At 46.3% G+C, this 22,041-nt stretch overlaps 1 protein-coding gene across 1 annotated transcript in view; it reads left to right on the top strand.

The window, feature by feature from the left end:
• Positions 1-262: 262 nt before the first annotated feature.
• The window catches only part of LOC142499211 (cytochrome P450 2A4-like), a 44,367-nt gene continuing 22,588 nt past the window's right edge, over positions 263-22,041 (top strand). Inside the window, exons 1-2 of the mRNA XM_075608247.1 lie at positions 263-495; positions 6,447-6,606. Of these exons, the coding sequence (XP_075464362.1) occupies positions 325-495; positions 6,447-6,606 (331 nt within the window). The 5' untranslated portion in view covers positions 263-324. The remainder of the gene's footprint in view (positions 496-6,446; positions 6,607-22,041) is intronic.

Raw genomic sequence — 22,041 nt, 5'->3', positions numbered from 1 at the left:
TTATAAAGAGCGAAGGAGAAACAGGTGCGCAAATCACATCAGGACATGTAAGAGAGAGTAAAAACACCAAATAGTGCAATATTGTCTACTTCAGCAAATTAGCTTCAAACTTACACAATAGTACAAGCAGCCCTGTCACAATACTAACCTCAGTGATCCATGAATAAAACAAAATGTGCTTGAACTGATTCAAAGGTTGGAATGTAATTTTTCCACTAGTTAATGTGCAACTATTGGGTTACAAATACCAAAATCATAGAGGGTGTTTATCACAAGCAGTACAAAAGAGCTCCCTGGAACAGTGTCCCATTACTCCCCCCAGAGATGGACGTGCCGCTCACCCTTTACCTCTGCCTCTGCATCTTCCTCTGCCTCCTTCTCACCACCTGGAGGATGCACAAGAGACGGCTCTGTCTGCCCCCAGGACCCTGTCCTCTCCCACTGTTGGGGAATATGCTGCAGGGGAGCACCATTCTGTACGAGTCCTACCACAAGGTAATCAAACCTCTGATACATTCATCGATGTAATCGCATAGATATAACACATACATCAGGAGTGACACTTTGGGGATATGTTTTAACACAAAGAAAGTGCACTCAGAAGTTTGTTTTGATGTACTGCTCCATTTTCTGTTGGCGTCAGATGTAAGCAACATTTGTTCACATTTGAGGCAAATTTTTTAGCCAGAAAAGTTCATGCCCCCTCAGATCTAATGGGTTTGGGTTGATGGAGCGCAAATCTTTTCGCGCCACCAACCCAAACTCAAACCCAATTAATTCTATTAAAGACTGAACACACATTCTATATCCAGGTTAGTAGAAAGGAAGAGAACTGGCAGAGCACTACTGTATATCCAGAAACAAGTAGAGAGGAGGGTGCGTATCCCATAAAAAAGTTATTTATTGGTCATGGAAGAAAAGGGCAAAGGAGAGCCCTACCAACGTTTCCCGCTTCTCAGCGCGCTTTCTCACGGTTACATGTCACAACTTTATTAACATATATATAGGTACAAAATAGCATAATCCACCAATACTCACAGCCCCAGTGTGGTCCGCCCTCTCTAATTGCTGATACTCTCCTGATGTGTGCATATATATATATATCCTGTGTCCGTGCACAGGGCTGAAAACGACTTGCCTCGCCCTTAGCTACCAATCCGGAGGCATATGAGGTCTAACAGCCCCCCGTGGTACGCGCTTGCGCTGTAACCAACTAAGGGGAAGTCCTCTATGTCAATGGAGGCCACGGGACGCGGGGGAAGTGCATAATCATAATATCCTAAGTGCACACGTCACTGGGGCTCAGAGTGCACGCGCATCTATACTACCCAAGCAATAATCCCTCCCCGCAGCCGGAGTAGACAGAGTGAGCCGCAGACCATAGGAGGAGTGCGCTTGCGCAAAACCAACCCAAAGGCCAGGGGCTCACAGAATACCCCAAGTGCGGGTGGGAGAGTGACAACGGGACCACAAGATCCTGCGCAACACGGAATTGGACCACAAAGTGTGCTGTGGATAAAAAGACAACATAACATTATTAAAACTTAATACATTAAAAAAAATATGTGTTAACAAAGAAAAACATATTTGTATAGACCCCCCTGTCTAACTCTGTTATGACGGATGTTAATCAACCAGAAGGGGTCAAATAAAAGAATCACTTGACATATATATAGTCAAACCAAAACCCTGATCTATTAGGGAGCTACGGGTAAATGAACTAAGTGGATGAAGGATGGCAAATGCCATGAGGTTTGAATGGAGAAATTAAATGCAATATACTGGTAAGATATTGCATAGTAAGTTTCTTTATCTAGAAAAGTTCATCCATACATATAAACTCATGTCTGCTTATCATCCAAATCCACATAATGACCCTAGCTGATATGTCCAACTACTAGAGCATAACAAATGTAAAGATACTCTACATATAGAAAAGCGGGACAAAAATGCTCTATAGAAACTTCAAGGAACATCTTAAGACCTGTTTAGTAAACATAGAACAAAAGGTATACATGGCAACATATTGAAATATTAAAAGGAGGGGGTGCAGCTTATTAGGAAGATAACATCTTCACAGGAACACCATATTAAGAAGGCATCATATTGAAAAACATGTTTAGGAAAAAGGAGAGAGGGGACACATTCAGAACAGTGATGTTTAAACAGTAATCATAAAATAAACCCAATTAAATTAAATTCCATTAGATTAAATAAAATGACTACATGCTCAACTAACTCAAAACAACGAATTGCTAAATTCGAAGTGAAGAGAACCCAATTGGAATACATATTCAAATTTCTTTAGAAATTAGAGTTTGAAAGTATGATTCATGTATTAAGGTACAAACCATAAGAAACTCAATATTTAAGGGACATTCACTATAAGAGCATGACCCATATTATGACAAGACCTGGCCATTGGGTGAAGTGTGATTTAATTGTCTAAAAAAGGACCCAGATCCCAATCGGTATTCAGGCCAAAGGGTATCCTAGTCTTGATAGTGAATATCCAAAAGAGTTCTCGTTGATGTAATGCATTCAATTTATCACCACCTCTAATGGAGCAAGACACTTGCTCGATTCCCATAAAGGAAAAACCTTCTACACTGCCCTGACCACAGCATGAGAAGTGGTCAGACACTTGGTGCAGAAGGTCACCCCTCTCAATTAGACGCACATGTTCCATTATTCTAACCTTAAGGGCTCGAATAGTGCGTCCAACATATTGTTTTCCACAGCGGCAGGTCAGGAGATAAACAACAAACTTTCTATTACAATTGATAAATGTCTTAGATCTATATCGCTGACCTGTCGCTGTGGATGAGAATTCTGACCCTGTCTTCAAGCAGATAGTTAGAAAACATTGGAATGTTTTATCGGTGGATCCTGCCCTTAAGGACATCATCAACGAGGTTCCCAAATTCGTCTTTAGACGTGCCAAAACAATTTCGAACTCTGTGTCCCTGAGTCTCTACCAGTCCCCTGATGATACCATTAGAAATCCCCTTCCAACTGGCTCCTTTAGATGTTCTAATTGCAAAATCTTTAGGTACATGAAGACAGGGTCAGAATTCTCATCCACAGCGACAGGTCAGCGATATAGATCTAAGCAATTTATCAACTGTAATACAAAGTTTGTTGTTTATCTCCTGACCTGCCGCTGTGGAAAACAATATGTTGGACGCACTATTCGAGCCCTTAAGGTTAGAATAATGGAACATGTGCGTCTAATTGAGAGGGGTGACCTTCTGCACCCAGTGTCTGACCACTTCTCATGCTGTGGTCAGGGCGGTGTAGAAGGTTTATCCTTTATGGGAATCGAGCAAGTGTCTTGCTCCATTAGAGGTGGTGATAAATTGAATGCATTAAATCGACGAGCACTCTTTTGGATATTCACTATCAAGACTAGGTTACCCTTTGGCCTGAATACCGATTGGGATCTGGGTCCTTTTTTGGACAATTAAATCAAACTTCACCCAATGGCCAGGTCTTGTCATAATATGGGTCATGATCTTATAGTGAATGTCCCTTAAATGTTGAGTTTCTCATGGTTTGTACCTTTATACATGAATCATACTTTCAAACTCTAATTTCTAAAGAAATTTGAATATGTATTCCAATTGGGTTCTCTTCACTTCGAATCTAGAAATGTGTTGTTTTGAGTTAGTTGAGCATGTAGTCATTTTATTTAATCTAATGGAATTTAATTTAATTGGGTTTATTTTATGATTACTGTTTAAACATCACTGTTCTGAATGTGTCCCCTCTCTCCTTTTTCCTAAACATGTTTTTCAATATGATGCCTTCTCAATATGGTGTTCCTGTGAAGATGTTATCTTCCTAATAAGCTGCACCCCCTCCTTTTAATATTTCAATATGTTGCCATGTATACCTTTTGTTCTATGTTTACTAAACAGGTCTTAAGATGTTCCTTGAAGTTTCTATAGAGCATTTTTGTCCCGCTTTTCTATATGTAGAGTATCTTTACATTTGTTATGCTCTAGTAGTTGGACGTATCATCTAGGGTCATTATGTGGATTTGGATGATAAGCAAACATGAGTTTATATGTATGGATGAACTTTTCTAGATAAAGAACCTTACTATGCAATATTTTACCAGTATATTGCATTTAATTTCTCCATTCAAACCTCATGGCATTTGCCATCCTTCATCCACTTAGTTCATTTACCCGTAGCTCCCTAATAGATCAGGGTTTTGGTTTGACTATACATATGTCAAGTGATTCTTTTATTTGACCCCTTCTGGTTGATTAACATCCGTCATAACAGAGTTAGACAGGGGGGTCTATACAAATATGTTTTTCTTTGTTAACACATACTTTTTTTAATTTATTAAGTTTTAATAATGTTATGTTGTCTTTTTATCCACAGCACACTTTGTGGTCCAATTCTGTGTTGCACAGGATCTTGTGCTCCCGTTGTCACTCTCCCACCCCGCACTCGGGGTATTCTGTGAGCCCCTGGCCTCTGGGTTGGTTTTGCGCAAGCGCACTCCTCCTATGGTCAGCGGCTCACTCTGTCTACTCCGGCTGTGGGGAGGGATTATTGCTTGGGTAGTATAGATGCGCGCGAACTCGGAGCCCCAGTGACGTGCGCACTTAGGATATTATGATTACGCACTTCCCCCGCGTCCCGCGGCCTCCATTGACATAGAGGACTTCACCTTAGTTGGTTACAGCGCAAGCGCGTACCACGGGGGGCTGTTAGACCTCATATGCCTCCGGATTGGTAGCTAGGGGCGAGGCAAGTCGTTGTCAGCCCTGTGCACGGACACAGGATATATATATATATGCACACATCAGGAGAGTATCAGCAATTAGAGAGGGCGTACAACACTGGGGCTGTGAGTATTGGTGGATTATGCTATTTTGTACCAATATATATGTTAATAAAGTTGTGACATGTAACCGTGAGAAAGCGCGCTGAGAAGCGGGAGACGTTGATGGGGCTCTCCTTTGCCCTTTTTTTCCATGACCAATAAATAATTTTTTATGGGATACGCACCCTCCTCTCTGCTTGTTTCTGGATATTTATAGTAGTGCTCTGCCAGTTCTCTTCCTTTCCATCAGCTTACCCTTCGGACGGAAGCACACCTGGGGACCCCTTACCTGCGGATCGCATGGACATTGCAGCACTCAGGGTGAGTTAACCGCTTGCTACATGTTTTCCTGCTCAGGACTTTTTTCTGACACTTGGTACATCATAGGGTGAGATTATGCTTATCGCTCCTGGTTTTATTGTTTACATCAGCGCACTTATTAGTGAGCTCATTATCCAGGATTTGCAACCCAGTACCTGTCTCCTATCAAGTTTATATTTAGGGGTCCCCCCACGATTATCTGGTTATTCATTCATTTACCCATCTCACTGTTGTGGTCTTTAGCATTACGCACTCACATGGTATATCCAGGTGCATCATAAGTTTATGATTCACATCTACTTTATTTCCATTTATTATATTATCACTAAAAGCACTATATGTCACTAGGAGCACTTACTTGTGTTTTCATATAGTCACATCAGATCTGACAGATTTTTGTGCAGTACTGTATATAAAAGATAAAAATGTAATATACAGAAACACAGAATATGATACATCTCACTTTATTCTGAGTCATAACTCCTTAGTTCCTCCTATTGAGAACCCCCAAATCGTAAGTAAATGCACTCGACACTAAATTTGGAGGAAAGACTTTAATACATTGATGCAAGAGACACCAAATATTGCTCCCAATTTGTCTTGATACACCCCCCCCTGTGTATATCTGACACAAACCGCAGAGTTTAGTTCCAAATCAATCCTTATTTCAACTACTCCTTATTACATAGAGTATAAAATGTCCCAATCTCATGCATGTGCATTACTAATTAAGGATTCCCACAGTGACAATAAACATGTTGCAATATAGGGTAAACCGTATGACTGCCCATGTCCCAACCCCTAATTGCCCACATACTAATGTCAGACGCACACAGGTTCCACCGACTATTGTCACACACACACAGGTCTTACCGCTGTCAAACACACAATGCCACACACTCGCATGTGTCTCACTCATTAATGTCATATACAGGCACGTCCTGCCCGCTAATGTCACACACATGAGCAAGCGTCCAACGTGCCAATGTCACACACAGGTCATACCCGCTAATTTCACACACAGGTCCTACTTGCTAATGTCACAAACATGCTACTGTCACTCACACACATCTTACCTGCTAATGTCAACCACACATGTGGAAACTGTTAATATTTATAAGTGAATCAGCAATATCAGAACTATGACAGACACAAATTCTTGCAGAAAAGACAAATAATCCTCTTCATCTCTTACCACTAATCGTTACAACACTGTTCCTTTTATGTTTCTCCTTGTAAACTTCTATTTCTATATACAGTATGTGTCTCTTTTCTGTCTCAGCTCAGTAAGCAGTATGGCCCAGTGTTTACCATATGGCTGGGTTCAGCACCAGTGGTGGCACTCTGTGGATATGAGGTGGTGAAAGATGCCCTGATTAATTCTCAGCATTTCAGCACCCGTGGCTCCATGCCAATATCAGAGAGACTAACCCAAGGATACGGTGAGAATACCACACTGCCACTGCACATAGGGGTTAGAATTCTTAGAGCACAGGGAGTCCTTCTCTGAGAGGTGCTATCTTTACAGTATGGGTGGATGGTCCCTTAACCAAGAGGGATATTCTGGACATTTTTAAAGTAGGAGGGAGGGGGAAGGACAGCAAGAGGCAATGAACAGAAAAGATAGGAATGAAGATATAGGTTATGGGGGATTGAGTGAAGGAAAGAGAGAGTTTAGCAGGGAGTCACCCATATTAAATACATGTAATACTAGAAAACTTAAAGACTAAAATTCATGGAAGGAGAAATGCAGAAGCACATAAGCCAACATAGCACAGACTAGTTACAAGCTTAAGTGCATTTATTCTAATATAAGAAGCCCGCCATATATTATGGGGGAGTGTTAAATACTAGCCAGAAAGGTGGGGTGAAACTCATGACTGGGCATTTAATTTAGAGGGTTAGTTTCTTTTTGAGAGGGATCAAGAAAATAGAAGAGGTGGTGGAGTATGTTTATATGTAGAGCCAGATTTAAAACCTGTTATAAAGAAAGTTGTTTATGAAGTTATGATGTACAGTAGAGTGTGGATAGAAATTTGTGGTGTAGGTACAAATACAAAAACAAGTTGGTAGGGATCTGATATAAACCAATGCATAGGTTGAACTCGATTGTAATGTGTATTTTTTAACCTCATTTACTATGTAACGATGTATATATTCAAGAGAAAAACCTTTGTTAAAGTGTAGTTAAGATTTGAAAGCAAAGTTTGGAAATTTCGACGTTAAGCTGACACACAACTTTAACTCCCCCCACCCCCATGCTTTGCTGATGTCATCATACATGACATCACATAAAGTATGACGTAACATTTGATGTCACAAATGACATTAGCAATGACATAATAAATTAAATGAGCAATGATATCACCGATGACATGTATGTATGTATATCTTTATTTATATAGCGCCATTAATGTACATAGCGATTCACAGCAGTAATACACGTGACAATCATATAAATAACAAATAATACAAATAACAGATCATGGGAATAAGTGCTTCAGACTTAAAGATTGACATTTAGGAGGAGTCCCTGCTCCGAAGAGCTTACAATCTAATTACATTACAAATAACATGATCCATAACAACAGTGAATGTGGGTTGGATAAAGGTGATTATGGAATTGGTGAAGTTGACATCACATATGTCAGGATGTAAGTAGCACACTAAACACAACTACTATGGCACTGTGGACAATTTCTCCTGCGACCAGCTCTGAAAAACGTTAATTCCTCCAAAATGATCATCACAACCAAGCATTGGGAAGTGGTGGGGGGCAGGGGCATGATTACAATTTTTGGGACCCCTACAATTTTTTTTGAAAGGCTCTCCTCTGTCACTCTCTACCTCCCTCCTCTTTAACTAACAACCTCTCTACCTCTTCCCTTTTTCTAACTCTCCCCTTTCTCGTGAACTCTCCCACCATTCTCTCAAACGCTCTCTCCTCCCTCCTCTCTAACTCTCACTATCCCCCTCGTCTCTAAGGCTAAGGCGATACACCCTTCACCCGCGCGGAGGCGTGTGAAGGCTGTGACGTCACCTGCATGAAGTGGGTGCATTTTCTGTCCATGGTAGATGCGCCGTGGTGGGCATGCCTAGGGGAGTCACGGAGCTGGTTCACCCTCTTTGGGAGAACCGCTCACAGGACCTGGCTGTCGCGCCGAGAAATAAGTTTCAACCACTAAGAAACTTGTTTCAACCTTAATTGTTATATGCTATATGGTGGAGGTTTCTTGTTGCCTATTTCACCCACCATAACTTAAAATGTATATGGTAAATCCTACAGGCTTGAAAATTACAGAGCCAGTACAACCAACCTCACATGGATGCGATCCATTACGGTAAAACATGTCTGTGGGTGGTTTCTCTGGCTTTGCATCCGATTCCCATGCTGTGCTAAAAGTTGTGTTAACAGTGAGCATTAGCTTTCAAGGGTTCCATGTAAAAATTGATTTCAGGCAAAAGGTGACACAGTGTGCTCATTTGCATGTCATTTTCTAGGCTCCCTTGCTGCAGTGGAAGCACTGTATGCGAGGTGATAATGGTGATAGGCAGGGTTGCAGACATGTCTAATACATGTGCATGTGCTCACAAGTGATCTTTTTATTTGTATATGCTATACGGCGGAGGTTTCTTGTTGCCTTTTTCACCCACCATAACTTAAAATGTATATATATATATACATATATATACATATATATACACGTATACACATACATACATACATACATACATACATACATACATACATACATACATACATACATACATACATACATACATACATACATACATTTATACTTATATACATATATTTTTTTCAAAGAAAAGACCATGGGTGCCACCATAACATATAAAACCTCCTAATTAGGGAGTAAGTATAGTCACCACTCAGATAGTAGGTGTATGTGAGAATAAACTTGATAACAGGTAAGTGCGCAAATGAAACAAATAACATACATTGTGATGATTGGTAATGTAACGATGAGATGATCTGCGAATTAAAATGAGAAGCAGAATATGGTGAAATATTGCATTGTTCTTTACTACGCAAAGATAAAAGGCCACTTGCAATTTGTAAGACGTATGAGGCCTGTTGGGACACATCCCAGCAAACAGGCAACAAAGATGAGTGATTACCCCTGAGGAACTCTCATTCCTCGCCAAGCATACAGCTGCGCCAGCCTTTATTCTAAAGCCTCGCACGCCGTACCGCTCTGAATACCGGGTCATGACGCGCTATGTTTTCCAACCGTATAGCAATTGACTCGGGTTTCTATCAGTTTCTATCGGGTGCAGAATCCATCTATCGGGCGCAGAAAATTGCATTTTAGCGTTGTCTGCAATACCGTCTAGAAACTCAAGTGGGCGATTGCGAGCTGTTGTCTTAAAAGTCTAATAGCAATTCAACCTACACAGTACAGCCGTACAGTTCTTCAAGTCTGTGTGTGTGTGTACAGTAATTGTAATTTGAAGATTTATATTTGAAGCAGAGATTCACGTTACGAGTTCATACTGTATACAGTAGTCTGAGGCTCCTTAGCCATACACATAAAAAATATGAGGACACATACTGTACTGCAAGCATGTCAAACTCAAATGCTAACAAGGGCCAAATAAACAAGGTTTAAGTCTAGGCGGGCCGCAAAAAAAAACAAACTTAAATTTTCATAGAAACGTAGGTTTATTTCGAAAAGTACAGTGTGTGTGTGTGTGTGTGTGTGTGTGTGTGTGTGTGTGTGTGTGTGTGTGTGTGTGTCGGATGACCTAAAAAAAAAAGCCAGATGTGAATGATTCTGAACCCATTAACCAGTGTCAGGATGCCCCCTTTTAACAATTTCCTGAGACTGAGAAGGTGGGGGGGGGGGGAGGGGGGGGGGAGAAGAGAGGGGGGGACGGGATGGGGGGGGGGACCCATCTGACTGTTTGGGGGTATGAGCTATAGAGCGTTGTTCGATCGTCTATGGTGGGGTGTCCGGTCTTTGGGGCGCTGGGATTGGCTGTCTGCCCTATTGTTGGAGATCCATTGGTCCCAGATGTCCTCGTAAGCCGGCAGTTTTTGTCGAACGATGGCGGTGAGCCCTTCCATGACCATCACCTCGTCAACTCTTTTTCTGATCGTTCCCAGTGCCGGCGTAATTGTTTTCCTCCAGGAGGCCGCAATACAGCATCGAGCCGCAGTAAAAATGAAGGATATCAATTTCCTGACTGGTCGGACAATGTCTTTCAGTGGTGCAGCCAGCAGGTAGGTCAGTGGTTCAATAGGCACTTCCAGGTCGGTGACCTCTTTTATTAAAATTTGGACCTTGGCCCAGTACTTTACAATTTCTGGACAGGACCACCAGATGTGGACCATGTCCCCTCTATGACCACAGCCTCTCCAACATAGATCTGAAGCCAGAGGGTAGATTTGGTTTAATCGGGCTGGGGTAAGATACCAGCCGAACATAATTTTATAAATGTTTTCCTTTATTTGAGTACATAGGGAGGTCTCCGAGGCTGTCTCCCAGATTTCTTCCCAAGTCTCTCTGTCTATGTCTGTGTTCAGGTCAGCTGCCCATTTGAGCATATAATCGTGCTCTTTTGGGGTCGAGGAGCGCTCTAGAGCCCCGTATATGTCTGAGATTAGACCTTTCTGTTGGGTCTTTGTCTCGCAGAGAAGTTCAAACGATGTGAGAGTGGGGTATTCTGGGAGAGGGCAAGTTGTTCTAATAAAGTTTCTGATTTGAAGATATTTGAATGTGTCCAATTGTCTGATTTTATATTTGGGGCCTCATGCAGAGAGCATCGTTATTGCAAAACTCACCATTTTTTGTTCAATTTCCCTCAGAAAACGGCATAAAATGGCGAGTTGCGAAAAACGCGCCTTTTTTTTATTTCTATGTTTAAAACTCGCCTCGCGGCTGGCGAGAACCTCAATCGCGCCATTTTTAAAACTCTCCGAATGCAGAGAGGTGCGAACGGCAAGTAGCGGCTGTTCGCGCCAAAAAAAGGCGCGATTCTCGCATTTTTGCCGCGCCACGAAAATATGGCAAGATGGCGCTCGCCGCCTATAGTAAAGGGGAAAAAAAAGGCGCGAATTTGTTTTTACACGTTTCTGAAGCGCGGATCTCGCCAATTTAAACTCGCCAGACGCATCCATGTTAAACATAGCAGAATTCGCACTTTTCTGCATATGGAGAATAAAACTCTCCAAAAAAGCTACTTTTTATGAAATTCGCCATTTTTAAAATTCTATGCTCTCTGCATGAGGCCCTTGGTCCTTAATTCTTGGAAGCTCAGAAGCCTCCCCAGGCTCAGAAAATCCGCAATCGCCTCTATACCCCTTGTGCTGTATTGTTCGAATAGTTTAGATCCGCATCCCGGGGGGAACTTTGGATTGTTAAAAATATGGGTCAATTGGGAGCTTTTAGTAGTAAGGCCATATTTGTATTTACAACGTAACCACACATCCCATGTGAAACGGGAGGCCTGAAGTTTCAGGTTGTGTGTATGTCCCTCTCCTCTGTCCAGGCTCCAGAGGCAGGCTTGCAGAGAAGGCATTTTGGCACATTGAGTCTCTATCTCCACCCAACTACAACGGGTCGGGTCAGAATTCCACATTACCACCTGCTTGAGCTGTGCAGCTAGGTAATATCTGTGTAAGTCCGGTACCCCCAGGCCTCCCCTAGATCTTGCTGCCATCAGGACCAATCTGGCGACTCGGGGTCTTTTGCCCTGCCAAATAAAGTGAAATATTCTGTTTTGCATGTTTTTGAGATCAGCGCCCGGGATGTGGGTCGGGAGTGTTTGAAAGAGATATAACATTCTTGGGAGTATATTCATCTTAATGGAAATCATTCGACCGAACCACAATATCTGGTAACCTTCCCACTGATCTAGATCCTTTTTGATCTTGTCCCATAATCGCGGGTAATTATCCCGGTATAAATCCCGGTAGTGCCTTGACACATTAACTCCCAGATATTTAATGTGTGAAGGACACCATTTGTAGTTAAAATTGGTTTTGAGGAGATTGACTTCGGGATCAGGGAGACTAAGATTTAGGGCCTCTGATTTGTCGCTGTTTATCTTATATCCTGATACTCTGCCAAACTCCGCCAGTTCCTTCTGGAGGTTGGGGAGGGAAGTTAGAGGTTTAGTCAGAGTAAGGATGATGTCATCAGCGAATAGGGAGATTTTGTATTGTGTTTTATCAATCGGGATTCCCTGGATGTTCGGGTTCTGTCTTATTTTAGACACCAGTGGTTCAATCGAAAGGGCGAAGAGAAGGGGAGAGAGGGGGCATCCCTAACGGGTACCGTTCTGGATTAGGAATCGTTCAGATCCTCCGCCCGCGAGGCGAACCGAGGCTGAGGGGTTCTGGTAAAGTGCTTGAACGCCCTTTAAGAACGAGTCTCTGAAGCCGAATTTAATCAATGTTTGGTTTAGGAATAGCCAATTAATCCTGTCAAATGCCTTCTCTGCGTCAAGGCTTAGTAACATTGTCTTTGAGCCTGAAAGGTGGGCATGATCTACTAAGTTTATTATCTTGCGTGTATTGTCTGAGGCCTGGCGGCCCAGGACAAACCCGACCTGGTCCTTGTGTATTAATCTCAGGAGGATGGGATTAAGTCTGTTCGCCAAAATTTTACTATATAGTTTAAGGTCGTTGTTCAACAATGAAATTGGTCTATAACTTCCGCATTGGGTGGGGTCCTTCCCGTCTTTAAGTATTATTGCCAAATTTGCGGACGACATTGTGGACGGGATAGGACTCCCTTCAAGGAATGAGTTGAACAAACTTAATAGATGTTTGGATAGAATGGGGAAGAATTTTTTGTAGTATGCATTTGTGAAGCCATCAGGGCCCGGCGCCTTGGAATTTTTGGAGGCTCTCACAGCCATTTCCAATTCGTCTAGCGTTATTTTCGCATTTAGGTAAGTATTCTCCTCTTCTGTTAATGAAGGGAGGTCGCATTCGGATAGGTAATCGGCTGCTAAAGCCGTATCCGTCTCTTTAGAGTTAGCAGAGTGGGTTCTTAGGTTATACAATTTAGTGTAGAATTTGGTGAATTCCTCTGCTATTTTTTTCCCGTTACATTGGAGTTCACCAGAGTTATTCCTGATCGCCGTGATTTGCGATCTTTTCTGTATGCCTCGTAACTTGCTGGCAAGAAGTCTATCGGCCTTGTTCCCTTTATCATAATACCTTTGACCCGTCCATCTAAGAGCTTTTTCTACATCTTCTAATTGGATGATCCTTAAATCGTTTCGAGCAGTTGTCAACTGTTTATAAATTCTCCGGGAGGGGTTATTTTTATGCTGTTGCTCTAAGTCGATTATTTTGTCTGTGAGCTCTTTAGATAATCTGAGTTTAATTTTCTTCCGGTGGGAGGCAATCGAGATAAGATTTCCTCGATTTGTCGCCTTATGGGCTTCCCACAGGCTTGCTGGAGAGGCTACGGAGCCTTTGTTTATTCTGAAGTATTCCTTAAGGGATTTTTTGAGTTCCATCACTGTCCCGGAGTGGTTCAGTAAGGAATCGTTTAATTTCCAGCAGTACGAGATAGTTTTCCCGAAGGGGATGGACAGGGTCATGGTGATGGGAGCATGATCTGACCATGTAATTGGGCCGATATCTGTATCAGTGGTGGCCTCTAGTATGTTCTTGGAAGCAAGGAAGTAGTCAATACGGGAGTAAGACTGGTGGGGCGCCGAGTAAAAAGTGTAATCTCTCTGTCCCTGATGCTGTGTTCTCCAAATGTCTACCAGAGAAAAGTCTCCCATAATATCCTTAAATTTTTTCCCCAGTCTTTGTGACTGAGTGGAGTGCTGCCGTCCTGGTTGGCTCGATTTGTCTTCTTTTGGGTTGAGAGCCATATTTAAATCCCCTGCAATGAGTATTGAGGATAGGTATTGTGGGTCAATTTCTTCCAGAACCTTTTTAAGAAATTCTGTCTGGTTTTCGTTTGGGGCGTATAGGTTAATAAGGGCGATTGACGTGCCGGATAGTGAGACGTAGACTACAATAAATCTCCCCCTGGATCTGCTTGGATTTTTGTTAAATTAAATGGGGTGCCCTGACGGAACAGAATGGCAACCCCTCTGCGCTTGCTGCTGAATGATGAGAAATAACTCATTGGGAATGCTCGCTGGAATATTTTAGGCGGCTCTTGCGACGTGAAGTGCGTCTCCTGGAGGAAAACAACGTCCCCTCCTATTTTCTTTAACTCCTGGAGGGCCAGGCGACGCTTTCTATTATTGTGGAGTCCCTTCACGTTGAGGGAGATAATTTTCAGGGCTTTTTGGTGGGACATTGTTATCTCTTAGCTAAGACCGCTTGTGTTATCACTAGAGTAGTGCTAGGGGGTGCAGTCAAAATGGGCGAGGGGAAGAGGGGTCGGGAGTGGGGCCGCTGGGACAGTGACAGTGGTTGGAAAGAGGGAGGAAAATCGACCCTAATGGGGTCTAAAAGTGTTTGACCGGTCTTAGAGAAAGAACCGGTTAGTGGGGTATAAGACCTTTGGGGGCGGGTCCGAGAACGCTCTCCAGTGAAGGCGGGCCGGGTGGAGACCCAGAAAATTCTGTGACTTCAACCGGCCTCCGCATCGCGGGGTTGGCTTCTTCGGAGAGATGATAGGCCCGCAGGGCTTTTTGCTCTATCTAGCCGTGTGTGGGCGGGCTTGGACAGGGGAGGGGGAACTGGGGTCGGGGAGGTGAGGGGATGGGGGCTTTAAAGGACGCTGTGGGAATGATTGCCCTAGAGGGCGGAGGGGGGGTCAGGAGGAGAGGGTAGTAAAGGGGGAGCATGGAGGGGGGGGGGCGTGGGGAGGGGGGGTGGTTGGGGAGAGGGGGGGGGGAGGGGATGAGATCTCATTTTGGGCTCTCGGTTGGTGGAACCTGTTGTATGGTAATGCTATCTATCTGAAGTGCTTAGTGGCTGGTGGGGTGGGGGGGAGGGGGTATACGGGGAGGGTCCCTGCTCAGTTGGTGTGGGGAGGGGAGGTTTAGGGGTGGGTGAAGGGGGGGGAGAGGGCAGGTCTTGGGAAAGAAAAGGGTATGGTGAGAGGGAGGGGACAGGGGGGATGGAGCATGGGCGGGACATTGAGAGATATATCTCCATTCTCCTTAGGTAACCATCAGTCTCGAAGATGTTCCTGCTCAGGGAAGCCGGGGTGGGGGTGGGTGGAAGGGGAGGGGGGTGGGGGGGAGGGCGGGGATAGGGGGTAGGGGAGGGTACAGGCATAAACATTGAACCTTTAATGTTCATTACTGTAGACTTCTAGCAGTGACAATAATACATGGTTAGTACACATGAATCACATCTAGCAGTATACACCTTATACATTTTGCCGTAACACCAGCGTTGAGCGGCCTCATGTGGTAAACCCAGGAACTGCGCCTGTCGGGTCCGCATTCGAGAGCGTGCTAACCAAACAGATTCAAGGTAGAGTGGTCCAGCCCGGGGGGACTGGGGAGGGGTTAGAGAGGGGACAGGGAGAGGGAGGGGCGGGGTATTTGGGAGACAGGGGGGGGCAGGGAGGAGGTCCTGGGACGGGGAAGAGTAGGGGGGAGGGGGGGGAGGAAGAGTGGGGGGGAGAGGGGGAGGAAAGGGGGGTTGAAAAAAAAAGATAAAAAAGGGGGGGTAGTTGGGGAGGGGGTATGGGGTGGGGGGGGGATAGGGGGCGGTACAGGCTCATACTTTCGACCTTAGACATTATGCACAGTGTACATTGAGCAATATTGATAACAGACCTTCTCTATGGCCCAAGTGTCCTGTACCCTCGTGTGAGGAATCTGGATGCGGCGCTTAATAGGGCCATCGTCGTGAGCGTATTCAGCTGATCTGGCACAGAGGTAAGCGGTTCCGCTCGGAGAGGACTAGAAGGGGTGAGGGTGGGGGTAGGGGGGTGAGGGTGGGGGTAGGGGGGTGGTGGAGGGGGAGGGGGGGCGGGGGTGTGGGGGGGATTTGCGTGGTCGGGGGGGCGGGCAGGGGGGGAGGAGGGGAATGAGGCGGGGGGTGGAGGGGAACCTGGGGTACTGGGGGAGGGAGAGGGGGGGAGGGGCGGGGACAAGGATAACCCCGGTCTTTGTGCCCTACATACTTCACACATTCTCCCACCCGTTCGTTATGTGTCAGATCTCTGCAGTGCCCTGGGGGCAATACGCCCTTCAGGTCCTCCCATGAGGGAAGCGGCAGTCTAAGCCTGAGTGACCTGCCGAGGTATGGTAGGGCTGAGGTGTAGGTAGTTCTGGGTCGGGGAACCGGGGGGGGGGGGGGCGAGTGGCAGGAAGGGGTGTTGGGGAGGGGGGGGAGGGTAGGGAGGGTTTGGGGGTATCTCGCAGGGGGGGTGGGGTGAGGAAGTGGGGGTAGGGGGGGGGGCCTGAGGAGGGGGGAGGGGGTGGGGTCACCTCGACCATTGCCCCCAAAACATTATCCAGAGAAAACATACATTACTGTAGGCATCTAGCAGTGACAATAGTACCGGGTTAGTACAGCCTTTTGAGTCGGCTCAGAAAAATGTTAGCTTCATGTCCTGAGTCACTTGTAATTGTCACTGGGTTGTAGCTGGGATGCGTGCATCCTCTCTTGGTGGGCTGGTGGGCTGGTGGGTTGGGGGAGGGGTTGAGAGGGAGGTTAGGGGGCAGGGGGGAAGGTGGAGGAGGGGAGGGTAGGAGGGAGGGGGGTAGGAGGGAGGGGAGGGGGGGGGGAGGGATTTGAGCAGGAAAGGGATAGGGGTGGAAGGGGTTAGTGAGGACGAGAGGGGGGGTGGGGGGAAGAGAGGGGCGAGGTGAGGCAGTTATTGGGCAGGGGGGAAGGGGTGGGGATGTTGGTATTAGGGGGGGGTGGGCAGGATGCGGGGGGGATAGGATAGAGGGGGGGGGAGGGTAGGGGGATGCCCTACGAGTTCTTTGTGGGCCTTTCTAACTGGGAGGACGTGGCCGCTGGGACACTTAAGGCCTGGTGCCTAACTGGGGGTGATGGGATATATAATAATAACCGGGGATAACATGGGGGGAACAGTGCTACAGACCCTCCGTGGACGCCTCACAGCTGGGAGCGACCGGGATATCCTGTGACGTCCGCCCCTCCGCGGAGGGGGGAAGTCATAATCCCCTGGGACCGCCGGGTTGGACCGCCAGCGAGATCTTCTGACCCCCCTCGGCCGAGGGGGGGGGGCCCGGCACTCCATCTGGGAACCGGGCTGTTGCATGGCCTCCTCTGGTGCTGTGCGAGCGACGCCTCTGGTCTGGAACAACAGGTCGGGGCCACGTGATGTGGAGAGTGGAGTCTGGAGGTCGGAGGTCGCGCGTGGTGATGACGTCTGCTTCGTCTCGATCTCGTCCAGGATGCCTCGTGGTGCTCTGCAGCGGAATGAAGACTCACAGGACGCCATCTTGGGGGAATCCGGTGCGCACGAGGTGGACTCGCCTCATCGATCTCCAGTGAAGCCGCAGGTGGTGCCTTCATGCTGACAGCGGGGATGGATCCGGTCGCTCCTCCGGTTGCTGCTGGGAGCAGGGAGCCCCTGTTGAAAGGTTAGTGCTTCGTTTGGTGATGCGTGTATGGAGGCACTTGGCGGGGGACCCTTCCGACGCCATTTTGGGTGGTGTTAGGGAAGAAGGTGGAAATCTCCCGGGAGGGCCTCTCGTTGTGCAGGGGACACCCATCATCGCTCCCTGGACTGCCTCTGCTCTGCGATCCTTTCAGATGCTCTAACCGGGTGGTCCTCCCTTTCCCGGGGTCTGTTGTCAGGCTGGTGAGCATGGCGGAAGGGTTCCGCGGGGAGGCCCAGGGTTTTAGCCAGAGGCTCCATATCTTCGGGCTGTCGGATGGTCAGGAATTTTCCTTTGTGGGAGATGGTCAACTTAAAGGGGAAGCCCCATTTGTATTTAATTCCCTTTTCCCGGAGGAGGAGTGTCAGGGGGCGCATCGCCTTCCGTCTGTCCACGGTTAGCTTGGATAGATCATTGTAGATCTGTAGGGGCTCATTTTGGAACGTGATCGTGTCTTTATCCCTGCAGGCTCCAATCAGTTTATCCTTAGTTGAGAAACTGTGGAGGCGCACGATCACGTCCCTCTTGCGGTTTGGGTCTTCTGAGCGCGGACCCAGTGCCCTGTGAGCCCTGTCTATTTCCAGGTCCCGGGGGTCGAGGTCAGGGGAGATAGTGCAGAAAAAATCCAGCAGATATGCCCTAAGCTGGGAGGGCACTATCGCCTCTGGGATACCACGGATCCGCAGGTTCTCTTGGTCCTCCAGACCGTCCCGGAGGGAGTGAATCTCATGTCCCAGGCGAATTATCTCCTCGTCCGCCTCTGACTGATGCTGGAGGGCTTCATCCAGCTTATCTTCCAGGGTTGTGGTTCTTTCTTGTAGGCCCTGAATATCATGCTTTATCTCAGCCACTGCGTCTTTAATATTCGCCTCCAATGATCTCTGGAGCTTAGCATGGAGCTCCTCGAGAAACTCCTTCGTGATTCTAGCATCTGGTGAGGGGGGGTCTCAGCGGGGCTCGCCGGGCTAGTGAGGCCTTGTGTGCCTCGTGCACCAGATGTCTGGCGCCATCTTGCCTCCTGCCTCCCGCCTCTGCAGCTTGTTTAGCGGGGGTAAAGAACCTTCCTACCCCTTGGGGCTGATGACTTTTTCCCCTATTCGCCATCCCTGCGGTTTCAGGGAGAGATTCTATGCTTTTTGGGGTGTTTTTGGCCGGGTTAAAAGGTATAAAGTTAGTGATTATACAGAGGGGTCTCCGGAGCTCTCCCTTTACCCGTCTGCCCTGGATGACATCATCGGCACGCCCCCCTGCTTCTTTTTTTCTACTGGACCATTTTGGTGACGTCAGGAGCTCCCCAGAACCATCGCACCGGCAGCTAAGTACCCCACTATCACCTCTATGACTGAGTGCGTGCACAACCTCCTATCTATGTACTGGTATCCCCGCCATGTTAAAGTCCACGTGGGATGTACTGTAAACAATGCAGAGGGATACCGGCACCCCATACCGGGGCCTGTATCTCGGGAGGTAGGGGGTCCCCGAGGCTGAAATAAACTTTGTTCAGCTCAGGAGACCCCCTGCTCTCACACACAATAAATAAAAATAAAAATGTAATCAGCTTCTTTAACTTAGCGGCCATGCAATTCCCGCTAAGGCAATGAAGGGGTTAGGGCACAGTACTTTGGCAAATTACATTACAATATGTACAGTACTGTACTAACCACCCACTAATACACAACCCACCCACCCCCTGTTTCCCCCCCATAAAACCATGATTTATTCTTTTACATACAGGGTTAATAACCCAGGCCGACGAGAGTCCCCGGTGGTCCCGGCGGATGTCCTCAGGCCCACAGTGCACCAGTACCCCAGGGTCTGGATGCCTTCGGGTGGTCCCCACCAGATGCCGTGGCCCTCCAGGTGGTCCTGCGGGCCCCAAATGGGGTCCACGTGTGGGCCCACAGGTGTCTGGGATTTCCCGGGTCAGGCCCACAGGTGTCTGAGGCCATTGGGTGGCTCCCATGGGGGTCTGGGGGCCCTCAGGTGGTCCCTGTGGGTCTGTGGGTGTGGAGACCCCCCAGTTCATCCCCGCAGGTGTCCCCCCTGGGTCCACAGGTGGGACCCATGGGCGTTCGTGGTTCCTCAGATGTTCTGCAGATGTCCCCGCAGACCTAAGGTACCAACCTTGTATGTAAAAAAATTAACATGTCATACATTTAAATAAATCAATACTCCCCCCCCCCCCCGCCCAAACACATACAGTAAAGTAATGGACAAAATAACTATTATCCAGATATGGATAATAGATTATTTCCCCATTATTAAACATGACATTAGCAAGCATAAATAAAGTAAATAAATACAGTTCTACTTACCACAGCAATATGAAGGGCTTCCTCCTCTGGATACAGCAGATCCTCTGTCCTCCATTGCCAGAAAGCATACTGTACATACATAATAAATACAATCTAATGTCGCCTAACCCCTTAATCACCGTAGCGGTTAATAACCGCTACAGTAATTAAGGGGTTAACCCACCTTGGCCTGCTACCCACCCTGTACCCATTGAGTAGTATAGTGGTACATCATACCCATATACTGTATACAGGTGAGAACCAATGAGAGAGAGGGGGAAGGGGTGGCTCATATGTAGGTAGAGCAATAATAGGCTGAGGCTGGATGTGGCACAGGTGTAGCCTACCAGAGATTAGTCCAGGCGTTATTGCAGGTGCTGTTGCCTTTAAATGGTGCACGCGCGCCCGAGCCCGAGACCGCACCAAGATGCGCGCGCAGACGGGACCCGCTGCGCACCCCTGGAAGGCAGGAGGGATGCGCCGACAGCGCGCAGGCCGGCGGAGGAGTGGGGGACGTGACTGCGCAGAAGCCAAGGCAGGACGTGGACGCTGGTACGTAGAAATGTACAGGGACTGGAGGTGCGGTCCTGACAAAGAGCAACTGAAAAAGGAGGGTTATACTGCAAGTATCGTTCAAACCGTGGGACGCACCCATAAGCACTGTGCCAAGTATTCTGTAATAACACAAATCCACAGATGTAATAACACTTACTTTCCCAAGTGCTGCAGATGAACAAGCATAAGTCTATGGTGCTGGGACAGGATCTGCTGCGATTGCGCGGTGGGGCGGTTAATGCTTGTAAATGAGACCTCCCGCAGTGTTAATCCTTCAGTGCCATGACTCACACAGTTACATGACTACGAGTGGCTGCGGCACCAAAGATGTTAAATCTTACTACATCTGTTTTGCACTGTGCATAGGATACATTAAAATTAATAATAATTACTCCTACCTTGAGAAAGCGCCAGCCCCCGAGCGCGAAACGTACATCGGGATGACGTCATCGTGTTGACGTCGGAGGTCACGGGTGAGACTGAGGAGGAAATGGTAACTGTGGTCACAGCACTCCACACAACCAACGCTTGGAAAAAATATAAAAACTTTATTTAAACTCCACAGTGAGCATACAAAGCACCACTCTGACGCGTTTCGTCTATAGATAGACTTTTTCAAAGAGTGAAGATCCCCACACAGTACCGGATCTTATATAGGAAATGACGCATACAACAGGCACCTCCCTAATTGACAAGGCCTCCTTGGCTGAGTGGTTGGGGAGTGTGCTGGGTGTAATAGGCCATTATAGTTACAATTAAGGAATATTGCTGCGCTTCAGTAATTCTATGCAAAGAAGCCTTTTGGCTTTTTCGTGTATACTATGTCTGCTACATCACACTTTAATGGGGTATATTTGATCTACCTTTTTTGTGAAATAAAGTAAATATTGAAAATATTGAGACTGAAGGTTCACCCCATCATCAATATTGTATTTTAGATATGGTATGTTATGTATATATGGGTGTATGCTATTGATTATAAATCTATCAGGGAGATGATTTGTCCACATCATCCAACTCTAATTCGTCACATTATGAATTTGTGTTGTTCAATTGATTATATATTTTTTCAGTATTATGTGAGCATTACAGTGTCTTTGTTTTTAATCCCAATGTTTTTACTGGTAATAGGTGTTTATGTATGTCTATTATGTTTTATATATGTGGGTTATAAGTACTTGGTCCCTTTAATAGGATGACGTCCAATTTTGACTTTATTTAGGAGAATGGGAGGCCCTTGTCAATTAGGGAGGTGCCTGTTGTATGCGTAGGGTGACCAGATTTTGAAAATGAAAAACAGGGACATTTTTTTTTTTTACATAACAGTTTATTTATTGTAGTACACTTATACTTACGACCATTAGTCTTTGTTACATAGTTGTGTGTGTGTGTGTGTTGACCTCACTAATCGAACAAAAAAAACCCAGATGTGAATGATTCTGAACCCCTTAACCAGTGTCTGGATGCCCCCTCTTCACAATTTCTAAA

The sequence above is a fragment of the Ascaphus truei genome, chromosome 7 (assembly GCF_040206685.1).
Source record: "Ascaphus truei isolate aAscTru1 chromosome 7, aAscTru1.hap1, whole genome shotgun sequence".
Taxonomy (NCBI): domain Eukaryota; kingdom Metazoa; phylum Chordata; class Amphibia; order Anura; family Ascaphidae; genus Ascaphus; species Ascaphus truei.
The sequence above is the reverse complement of the archived record's forward strand: the minus strand, read 5'-3'. Positions and strand labels throughout refer to the sequence as shown.